Here is a 12,180-nt window from a genome sequence, read left to right as displayed (position 1 = left end):
CCTTTCCATTCTGCAAGGGGAGTTGCTCCAGCCCTTTGCTGGTGTAAATCCCCGGTCATTGGTAGAGTGGGGACGGGTTGGATTGGAGTTTGTGAATGCCCACAATCATGCAAGCTTTTCAGTTTTCTCAAGGTTATGAGGCTAGCTTGGCCTTGTTCAACCACTTCCCACCCCTTTGGGAGTTACTACTAGTGCTTATTTCTCCACACTAGAGGCAGAGAAATAAGCACTAGGAGCTATCCATCACTAAGGACATCACCAAACAGATCCATCTTTACGTAAGCATAACAAAAAGTTATCTAACTACCACGACTCTGGTCAGTGAGAAACCTAGAACTGCATACTAAGGATGTATCGGATTGAGTCAAAGGCTGCAAGGCCATAAATGGGTAGAAATGCACTATACAAATGCTGATAGCATATTATAACATCTCCTCTGCTCTACTTAGGTTCATTCACCTCTCTCACTAGTAGCCAGTGTCACCTGATTAACTTTTAGACTTTATTTCATGGGTGCATCATTTTTTTGCCAAGTGACAAGTTTACCGTCTTTTCCCTCCCAAAGGATGCAAATAGCGGCTTAATTTCCTTATCTCAAGACTCAATAACATATCATAGTATGTTTTTTTAAACTGGGAACATTTCTGTCATTCTCCTCCACCTCATGACTAAACTGCTGCTCTGATGCTCTGTGTCTTGGCACCTCTTGCCCTCTACATCATGAGTGAGCACAAATGCCCTTTGAGTCCTAATGTCACCACAAGAAGTGATGCCTCATGAATAACCCTTCACCTTGACACAAACATCCACCCATAAACCTAAACGCATACTTGCTTTCTAAAGATCTGTAGGCAGGTTGGTGATATCACAGGGTTGCACACAACAACACAGGGTTTGCAATTGCTGCCCCTTACTTTTCTCCTGTATTTTGTGATGTGATAACTCTGTCTCACCCAGTGCACCCTTCTTATTTCCCTTAGGGTGGCATGATAGCTCTGCTGGTGTCCATCCTGTGTCTGGTTTTGATCCTCTACACCCGGCGCCGCTGGTGCAAGCGACGTCGCGTTCCACAACCTCAGAAGAGTGCCAGCGCTGAAGCAGCCAATGAGATCCACTACATCCCATCCGTCCTGATTGGGCATGGTCGTGAGAGCCTACGGAACGCCCGTGGGCAGGGCCACAATTCCAGTGGTACCCTGAGCATCCGCGAGACCCCCATCTTGGATGGGTATGAATATGACATCACCGACTTGCGGCACCACCTGCAGCGTGAATGCATGAATGGCGGTGAGGACTTTGCCAGCCAGATGACCCGCACACTGGACTCTCTGCAGGGCTGCAATGAGAAAACAGCCATGGATCTTACCCCAGGTAGGGAAGCATCAACCCGGTCTTAAATGCAAAGCATGTATCTCTTTGTAGAGACTAGGAACCCACAGTAATGTTGGGCCATGACAAGCATGAAATATGACGTATGGGAAACAAGTGAGACTCCATTGAAGTGTATGAGGTCAGGGGCGGGAAGTGGAGTGAGATTTCATTTAAGTGCATGAGGCCATTGCTGGATGAATGAGTGAGACTCCATTAAACATTAGTTTATAACGCACAACAGTGCCTACAAGCTAAGCTTCAAGGAACTAACTGTACTATGCCTTCCATATAAGGGAGAGCAGACCTTTATTGAAGAGTAGTAGATAAGTGAAGGAAGAAGTATTGAGAGCCCCTTTAGGGGTTAGGGCTGTGCTGTCGTGATGGAAAGTACAATACTTGATATGAAGTTCATTTCAACGCCTCAAATGTCAATGATGGACCACATAGGATTTGATGCAATAATAAAACTTTTCAATGACAACGTTATTAGCTAAGACTTAAGCCAGAACCAGTTTTTATGTGTCATCCCATTTTTATAGTGGGTATCTCTGTTCCTACTGCTTCACCTGCAAAAGGTATATCCTGACATATACCGTTCTAAAAAAAATTAACTATGATGATCCTTACCATTACTGTTTGAAATTGTGGCAAATTTGCCAATCACAAAGTCTTTCCATCTGTCATATTTTTATGTTATTCGTAAGCGTTTTTCTTAGGCAGGTAGTGAACTGGCTTTTACTCTGAAACAGGAAGCAACATCAAGTGACAGGGAGTTGCAGAACATAAAGCCAGCTTACAGGGGGCTTAGAGCCCGCCCATTGCTTACCATTGGTTGTCTTCACTGTCACTCTCATTTGCTTGCTTCTTATTTGTCAGCTTTCATGGACTTTCCTTCATCTTCTAGTATTTATCCCTCCCCTTAATCTGTGTCCTTCCTCTGCTTCAGTTTAAGCCCTCTTTATTTCATTTTGGTAAGCATTCTACCTGAGCACATGTGTTTTCAAGCTGTCTCCTTCATTTGGTCTGAGTTCCTATATTTTACCTGTGTGTTTCTTCCCTACCCCTCCCTCCTCAGTTACTGTTCTTTCTTCTTCCTAAAAATGCCCACCTACCATTGTCTTTCATGCTTCCCCACACCCCTGTGTTTTCTGTGTGCTTACCTATGTTTGCCCGTCCAACCTCTGTTGTCCGTGTGCTTCCCCATCCCAACCCACCCTCTGTTGTCTGTGCGCTATCCCATTGTTGTTTCTTGCTTGTCCTTTTCTTCTCTGCCAGAATCCTTCTCTCCTACCCTCTCTCCCTCCATGTAGCCTCGTCTACCACCTGTTCCCAACTCCAACCCACTCCCCTGCTTGTTTTTTTTTTTTAAAGCTTATTGGCGCTATATCAAAAAACTCCATTAGTGCCATCTCAAAAAAGCAGATTTCGCACAACTTTTTATTTACTAATCCATCTTCGATTAGTAAATCAAAAGGAAAAAAATAGCTCGCCTCATTTTGTAGTCCTATGAATCCATGTTGGCATGCCTAAAAAATGACACTACGGCCGCATTACACTTGATAATAATAATAACAATGATGTAAACGCAAAGTCGAGGAATGGAAAGGAGGAAAAGTAATGTCTCAGTGACATGGTGCCATCTGGTCACCCTACTAATACATAACATGCTCCCTTTGTCATCAGAGATTGTGTGTTCGCCAAGTTATTTAACATCACTCTGTGACTCATCAAATGCTGCAGTCCTTCCTTTTTAATCCACAGCTTTATCATTTTGTTCTCACACTCAAAATCACATCTCTATCGTTGTCATCATCTAAACCACTCCAGCTCTACCATTAACATACCTGCCAGCTCACACGGTGCCACTGTGTGTCACACGATTTCAGCTCCCTTCACACGGGCACCGGGTAAGGAGTCGAAATCACTCAGTCACTGAGAAAACAAGATGAAAGCCACTGTAAAGTGTCAATTTACAGCTTGTTTTTGCTGTCTGTAAGCAGCAGATGTCCATTAAAAGAAGGGCCGGAATGGGTACCAAAATCGGCCCTGGCAAAGTGCGTGGCCGCCCGCTGCGGGGTTGGGGGTGCATCTGTGCTATTTGCAAGGGCCGGTTTCAGCCCGTTTTGTTACAGGGGCCGATTTTGCAGCTATGCTGCAAAAACGGCCCCTGTAATAAAAACGCCTCCCCGGGGCCTAAAACCGGCCGCCACCCTGGCAGCCCACTGGGCAAATGCCCGGGGCCTGCTACGGCCAGTCCGGCCCTGATTAAAAGGTGAGAAATCACCCCATTACAATGGCGACAGCCTCAATGACCCTTTCTTTTGTTTCTTTTTGGGAGGGGGTGGGGACATGGTGGGGTGCAGAGTACCTCTTACATAGCTCTTGGCACCAAGCCCCGCCCCCTTCAAGGCCCTGCCCCTCCTCACACACTGAAGTGGTTTTGTAAGTTGGTAGGTATGCATTTAAACGAATTCCATTGCACGCGCTGAAATGCATTTGGCGTTTCAGCGCACAATGAAATTAATTGTATTTATTTATTTATTATTAGATTACTCAGGTCGGCCGTGAGCTGGAGTTTACTACCCCCAACCCTGCCCCTACCCCACCCTGCCCCACTGCCCCGCGGCACTCCCTACACAAGCTGCTGCTGTCTGTACCTCAGTAATGACTCACACAACCTACTGTTTCAGAACTGGTTCCTAAACACATCTCTACCAATACACATCAGGCCTGACAACATCACTTTCTGCTGCTCCCAGAGGAGGAGCATGGTCAGTAAGATTGGGTGTAAGCTTCAGATTTCCCAACAATCACGCTGGGATATCTTGTTAAAATGCCTCATGAGAAGCAGGACACATGGGGGGCTATAGAGGCATTGGAAAAAGTAAGGAGTGCGGATTGTTAGGAGTACTTAAAACACAATCGTTTTCAAACCAACCTAGTTTGGAGGGAGAGAAGAGAGAGATATAGTGTGTGTGTGTATTTTTTATAAGTGTGGGCATGTAAAAATCCAGGGTGAAATCCGACAGATGCCTCGTCATACCCGACTGAGGGTACCTGTACCCAACTATTTACTACAGATTAAATTTTTTAGGGGGGTGTAACACCCCCTTGGCTGCTTTAGGACTGGGACCCACAGAAATGCACTTCAATCCTGACCTGAAGCACCCCATGCCGTTCCACAACTGGGGCCCACAAGTAGCTCCGACAATGCACTTCAACCTTAATCCTTGCTAAGATGCTTTCACATTTTAAATGCAGTACAAGGGAGACACACAGCTCTGTAAATGTACCTCATATCAGCATACAGGTCATTTTAATATTCCATTGTTTAACCTCCAAACAGCTCTGTCAGTAGTGTACACCCTGACATGAGCATGCGCCACCAATTTCATTACTCTGATCCACACATGGCTGCCGTGGCATCTCAGTCCTAGCCTACGGCACCTCTGCTATTCATATCCATTGACACCACCAAGTGTGAATCCTTCTCATGCACGGGTCTCACACTTCCATCCATGCAAAGCTCACTGGGCCTACAGTACCTCATTTTCTTCTCTTTTTCTCCCTTTCTGAAAGTTTTTGCCTTAAATTCTTCCTGCTCAGGAAGTGACAATGCCAAGCTGTCTCTGATGAAGAAGTACAAGGACAACATCATCGCTACCAGCCCTGTGGACACCAACCAGCAACAGGCCACTCTGCTATCACACACATCCAGCAGCCAGAGGAAGAGGATGAACAACAAATCCAGAGGTAGGGTTCCTAGCTTCAGGGGGAACCAGAGGGAGAGGCCTAAAACGCAAAAACCAGTGGTAGGGGTCCTAGCCTCAAAGGGCAAACAGATAGAGAGCGGACGAACAACAAATCCACAGGTAGGGTTCTTAGCTTGAAAGGGGAACTAGAGGGAGAAAACTACCAGGCCCAGAGGCTAAATAAATGGGTTTTTAAGACATCGGTAGAAAGGGGATAAATAACAAATCCAGAGGTAGGTTTCGTAGCTTCACAGGGCAACCAGAAGAAAGGAATGGACAACAACTCCAGGAGTAGAGCTTTTAGCTGCACAGGCAACTAGACATAAAGGATGAAGAACAAATCCAGAGACAGTGTTCCTAGTTTCACAAGGCACCCTGAGAGAAAGAGGACAAACAAGTCTAGCAGCAAAATGCATAGCGTTTCAGGGCAAATGTTGGAAGAGGATAAACAAACAAAATGTCTTGAGCTAATATCTCCCACTTTTTTGCCAGCTACATAAAGAAGTTATGTAAAAAGTCTAGATGCCAGACACGTAGCATCTATGGGCAACCATATGTAGTGAATAAGCAGCAAGTCTACTGGTGGGACTCATAACATCCTAGTTCAAATGGAATGAACACAAAGACCATCACACCTAGCTAGAAAAATAGAGCTTAATTTAATGAACAAAACAGGACCATGATTACAAAAATCCAATAAATCTAACCAGAGTTATGAATTTTAAAGAATAAACTAAAATGTAATGCTTAAAAGCATAAGGTCCAAACCGGGCCTATCTGGTTCTGCTAGACCGCATCAAATTCAAAAGTTCAGGCCAACTGCGATGGAGCGCAGGTCAGATACAGGAACCAGCCTTGGTCTGCTGAAACAGTACCTTGGCTCGCAGTTGCGCCGAGGGCGAGATCCGAAGAGCATAGGAGGCAATGCGTCGATGTCGATCCTTAGGATGTAGGTGATGTGTGGGCTCTGAGCCGCGCAAAGTTGAAGATGCATCAGGAATGGAGGCGATACGCCACGCCGTCAGCGATGCGATGTCCTTGATCCTGGCAGCAGCAGTGATGCGTTGCATCGACGGAAATGCAATGCACTCTATCCTTGCAGCTGTGGCGATTCCTAGGCGTTGATGGCAATGCACCGGTTCTGAGCACTTTATACCCACTCCCAAGGGTCCAGAACTGGATTGACATCACTTGGCAGGTAAGACTCTCAGATGACAGAGTCCAGGTGCTTCAGCAAGGTGATTTAGTTGTCTTTTATGTCCCTGAGACTTCAATCAGGAGGCAAGCCACCAATTCCTTGTAGACACTTTGGTTCTGGGTAGGAGAGATGCAAGTCCAGTCCTTCTTGCTCCCAGGCTCCCGGTCAAGAGGGCAGCAGGCAGCAGGTCAGCACAGAAAAGCAGCAGTCCAGCAGCCTATCAGTCCAGCAGAGTAGCAGTCATTTCAGAAGCACAGCAGTCTTTCTTTCTGGTAGAGTTTCCACAGTTCCAGAAGTGTACGTAAGTGGTGGTGTCTGAGATCTAGTACTTACACCCACTTGTGATTTGAAGTGGGGGAGACTTCAAAGAGAGGCCTTTGAAGTGAACAGAGTCCCTGGCCTTCCTGCCTTGGCTCCAGACTCACTACAGGGCGGTATACAGCCCTTTGTGTGGGGACAGAACACATCCTATCCAGGTGTAAGTGTCAGCTTCACCCTCCCATCCTGTCCAGGATGGCCCAGCAGGATGTGGATGACCCATCAGCCACACCTAAGCTCCCTTTGTGTGTGGCTGTCTAGAGGAAATGCACAAAGCCCAGCTACCACTCACCCCAGACATGTATTCAGAGATAGGCAGAAGGGACCTAATAGCTAAAGTAAGAAAATGCCAACTTTCTAACAGTGTCCTTTTCAGAATTAACATTCAAAATCCGACTTCACCATAATTTGTGATTTAAATTCTTATTCCAGAGACACCAAATGTGGGGGTCCCATCTCTTCCCAATGGTTGATTACACATATAAAATGTAATAAGTCAATCTCAATGTTTTCCTACTGGAGGTATAAGCCTTATAGTAGTGAAAAACATATTTAAAAGTTTTTCACTACTAGGACATGTAAAACTTAAAAGTAAATGTCCTACTTTTTACATACACTGCACTCTGCCCTCGGGCTGCCCAGGGCCTACTTTAGGGGTAACTAATATGTATTGAAAACAGGAACGTTTAATAAGAGGGTTAACTTGCCTGGTCTCCATGGAAGTTTAAAACTGCACACAGGTTCTGCAAAGGCAGGTCTGAGGCATGTGTAAAAGGCTACTTAAGCGGGTGGCACAGTCAGTGCTGCAGGCCAACTAGTAGCATTTCATTTACAGGCCCTGGGTAAAGGTAGTGCACTTTACTAGGGACTTATAAGTAAATTAGTTATGCCAATTGTAGGTAAGTCAAACAAACCATGTTTTAGAAGGAGAGCACAAGCACTTTAGCACTGGGTAGCTAAGGTAAAGTGCACGGAATGACAGTCCATGCATGCTATCTGGAACTGAAGGGAGAGAACAAACAATAGGTTTAGAGATAAGATTCATTGCTTCTTCGAACACACAATAATGTTGTTAAAATAACAAGTCCAGAGGTAGGACTCCTACATAAAATAACAACTCTAAAGATGGGACATGCACCTAGAGGATAAATATTGAGGCCAAAATTAGGCTTACAGCTTCTCTCAACAGTCAGAGGTAGGGGTGACCAAGAAGTTCAGAGTTGTTGCATTCTATAGTAGCACAATTTATATAGCACTTCGTACCTTTGATGGGCTGAGAGAGCCACATTTCTAACTGTCTTCCAAATTCGAGATGGTTATATATTACTCTAATACTAACAGAGAGTGAACTTCCTTGTTTAGCTGCGACTGAGGAATTTCCAGCCATGCTAGATTTTGAAGGAATGGATGGTCAAGTGTAAAAACAATCTAAATCAAAGAACTTTCTTTTGGTGGGAAGTACAGAACTTGCTGTGAAGGAAGAAAGACCTAGAGGAACAAGTGACACAATGAGATATGCACACTTCTATGGACAACCAAGGTGAGGGGTAAACTTTGGAGAACCAAGGTAGAGGGTAACCATTGCACCCGGAGCAGGACTTATAACTTCTGTGGAAAATCAGTGGAATCAGGTTACCAACAAATGTCAGTTCTCACACGTTTTGAACCAAAACGGTCTCTTTTTCATCTCTCCCAATCAGATGGAGTTCTGTAGTTAGCCATTCAATCACATATCCTTAACCTAACATAACACAGAGATTCTCCACACACAAAAGGCAAAGGACATTCTAAATTCAGACACCTTTAATCAAAGATGTTCTCCAATCCCTCATGCAATCCAAATGCCCCTTCATTACTTCCTTCAAGCTTTTCTTAACAGACACCCTGCCAATGGTACCAGGCTCTTAAAACCAACCTCCCCAAGCAAAAGGGTCTATGCTATCACCTCCAAGTCTATGGTGGGTCACTTTAGCAACACATGCCAAGCAAATGTGTCTTGTGACTGTCAATAAACACAAACAGATGTGCAAGAACACTTACAAGAGCAGTGGGGATCTCGAAGCCCCAGTAACTACATATATAGTCTCTTCTTCAACAGACCTCCTCCTCTCAAAATAAGGAGTATAGGGTTGTGAATGGCATCTTGTCACTGACCTTGAGCTTTACCTATTAAAGTTTTAGTGCTCCTCTGCACTTGCTATGCCAGGGGTTGAATCTGAGTCAAAGTACACCGTGTTCTGTTCAAGTTATTTGAAGCTTCAGTCTCTTTTTTGGAATTCCATCATAAAAGGTTCACTTTTGCTAATTAATCGAATCTAACACCGCATAGCTATCCCTTGACGTCAAACACTGTAGCACATACTGGTGCGCGACAGCTGAGATATCTCTCAGGTTATACGTTCTTAGAGGCTGGAGCCTTTTACTGCATAACTGTCTCACACTTTACACAGACCTGAGTGTTATGTTCAGGGTGCTAAGCTATCCTCGCAGATCTTGTAGTCTGGTACTTGAGACAGCAAAACCACACTTGGAGATCTTGGCAGAGGTGATTTTGTGGAAGCGCCCCTCTTTCTGGTTATCAAAGTGTTCCATACAACCTTTTCCAACCACAATTACTTTTAAGAAAAGCATATAGTCTGATAATTTCCAGCAACTTTCTCTTCAGTTTGTAAACTGCTGAATGGTAATCCCAGGTGCACACTTCTAAACCTATGAACCTATACATAGTACAGGTGTGATATGCTGATGGATCTATCTCCTGCTAGTCCTGTAAGTATCTGAGTGATACACCCTGAGACCTCCTTCAGAGCCTGTGAGCATCAAATGAAGCTTGTAGGAATCCATTGCTGAGGCTGCAAGTTACTAAACAATATTTCTTCTGGACTTCTTGTTGAATGTGCAGATATCTGAATAATACTCCCAATGACCCTCTGAAGTACCTGACGGTTTTGCATTAATACACCTAGGTTCATCCTGCTAAGACGGCAGGTCTCTGAGTGACACGCACTAAGACGACCTGCAGAGTATGACGCAATACGAATAGTACTTTTGGGCCTCTCTGCTGAGCCTGTAGCTAGTTAAGTGATACAGTCTGCTGAAATATAGGTATATGATTGAAAATCACATTGGCCACCCACTGTGTGTCCATGTATTAATTCAGTTTGTTATTTATGTGACATTTGTTTAGAAGGTTGCATGTAGTCTTTCTTGCAGTTGTATCAGCATCCTTGGAGTACCATTCGATAGGGTGTTGAATAGTGTCAGTTGGTGTTGGGCACCACAGTAATTGTTTATGTTTTTCCAATAGTTGTAAGACTTTGGGTTGTACACACAAGCAGTTCTTATCATTGCTTGTTTGTGCATTGCAGGTAGCGGCAGTAGAAAGGTAATAACACGATTGCAGTGGGTAATAGGGCCCCACCTCTTCATGCTGTCACTTCCTATAGTGAACAGTGTTCTTTGAAAGCATCATGGGGCATATTACCAACAACTAGCGATAATCATCGCTATGTTGGCTTAGCGGCAATAATTTTATCGCCGTGTTGCAGCGATTTTTATCGCTTAGGAGCCTTGCTATTATCAAGGTTTATCTCCTAAGCGATAAAAATCGGCCGAAATGCATGAATATCGCTTTTAAAGTCAGCGATATTCATGCATTACCGAGCTAATGCTCTTAGCCATGTTATCCACCTCCCATTGGATAACATGGCTAAGAACTGCTCAGGGCAGGTGTTAGTTTTTGGAGATATTCGCGCTTAGCGCGAATATCTCCAAAAGTTGGTAATAGGAGATAGCGATGTTAGCGACTGTTTCCAGTCTCTAACATCTTGGCACGCCCACTTTGCATGTCATTAGTGATAAATATCACTGACATGCAAAGTGGGGCCCAAGATGGTCGCTATCTCCTACTAGCTGCCGCTAACTGGTGTTAGCGACAGCTAGGTAATAGGGAGATAATTTTATCTCCGCTTTCTTGGCTTTTAAAGCCAAAAAAGCGGGGATAAACCCCCTTGATAATATGCCCCCATGTTTCTTATATCGACCTCCACTCTACTACACAATATTGACTACAACGGTACGTAGATGTGTAGGCAGTAAACCTATACACCCCTACATATGCTTTCCCTGGCCAAATACTATAATAAATATTATAGAGTTAACAAGGTACAGGTAGATATTTTTTACCTCAATATTTTGACAGAGAACAGTAGTGAAATTGCTAGCAGTGAGAGGATTGTTTGATGAGGTAGGTTAGGTTTTAACTCATTTGTAAGGATTTTGCATCTTTTGACACGCCAGTGGCAGCCACAGCACACAGCGGTATCTCTGCTAGTGTTTCTTTCATTTGATTTTCTCAATTGGGATTGGGTGGACTTGACTGGAATGCAAGTTTCGGGTAGAAGAACCTTGGAGAATTACTATTTAAAGGGATCCAAGGTGCAAGACCCAGAAAAGTCACTGCACACAAGCCAAGAGGTTCTGGATTGGCCTAAACTAATTCTGAGATGTAGTCTTCAACTTGAGAGGAACGATTCAGTCCGTTCCAGTGTTGGCCCAGTTGCATGTACTGACTTTTGGAAGCGTCTGAGAAGTATTTAGTGGTTCAGTGCATCATATCGGGCAGACTGCTCTAGGAGCCCTTTAGCTGTTAGTTGTCGTTGCCTTGGTTCTTGGGATCTTCGATGATGTTCATCGCTTCAGACTTAGTTCCTGGTTGAGGCTGAAAGCCCAACTGGCAATTTAGGAGGATTCTGAGGGTTTTCACACACTCATCGCTTGATTTTCTTTACTCTCAAATATTTAACCTGTGAAGAGTATTTTGGGAGCGAACTGTAATTGATATGGTCTTTTAGACCAGCAGTGTGCTTTTTTTCAAGAGTTGGGTGAGAAAAATATTTTAGGGTGTCCCCGATCTTGCCATGAGATAAGGGTGCATTAAACAGCAGTGATGCAAGCACAGATGTAACTTTCTTAGTCGACTCAGGCAAACCAGAGTTTCATCGTCTGGTTTCTTCTTCCCTATGATTCCCTATTCATGCTGGAATTATGAGTTTAAAGGCAATGGAGTGACAGGGGCTATGACCATGGATATTTAGGGGAATTATGATCTTTTTGAATCGTGCCTTATGGATCATTTAAATTATGGATTTGTCAAAGGCCAGATGGTCTTTCAAGGGCTGGTCTTAAAGAGAGAGGTTTTAAGGTCATATAGTGAAAGGTTCAAATAAAATCAGAGTAAAGGAAAGAACAAAAATGTATTTTTATATAAAATGGATGTTATTTGTGATTTCAAAAAGGGTGCATAAAACACGGAATATTGTGAAAAATTGGAGTCTCACAACCTGAGCAGGAGGAGCAGCTTTCTGGTTTTGGGGAAAAAGACAGGATAATAAATAGAAATTTGAAGAAAGCAAAAAAACAGGAAAAAAACAGGAAAACAATAGAAATACGAGAAATTTGACAAAACCCTGAATGTTGTTTCCAGCAAATGACAATGTTGTGGTTTATGAGGGAAGCAAAAGCGTACAGAAATGGAATCAC

General features: G+C 44.0%; 1 protein-coding gene across 1 annotated transcript in view; it reads left to right on the top strand.

Moving 5' to 3' along the window:
* The window catches only part of ASTN1 (astrotactin 1), a 751,257-nt gene that overhangs the window by 311,658 nt on the left and 427,419 nt on the right, over positions 1 to 12,180 (top strand). Inside the window, exons 3-4 of the mRNA XM_078659225.1 lie at positions 981 to 1,371; positions 4,951 to 5,124. Coding sequence (XP_078515351.1) covers positions 981 to 1,371; positions 4,951 to 5,124 — 565 coding nt within the window. The remainder of the gene's footprint in view (positions 1 to 980; positions 1,372 to 4,950; positions 5,125 to 12,180) is intronic.

This window comes from Lissotriton helveticus, chromosome 1_1 (assembly GCF_964261635.1).
Source record: "Lissotriton helveticus chromosome 1_1, aLisHel1.1, whole genome shotgun sequence".
NCBI lineage: Eukaryota > Metazoa > Chordata > Amphibia > Caudata > Salamandridae > Lissotriton > Lissotriton helveticus.
This window is presented reverse-complemented; position numbering and strand designations above follow the sequence as displayed.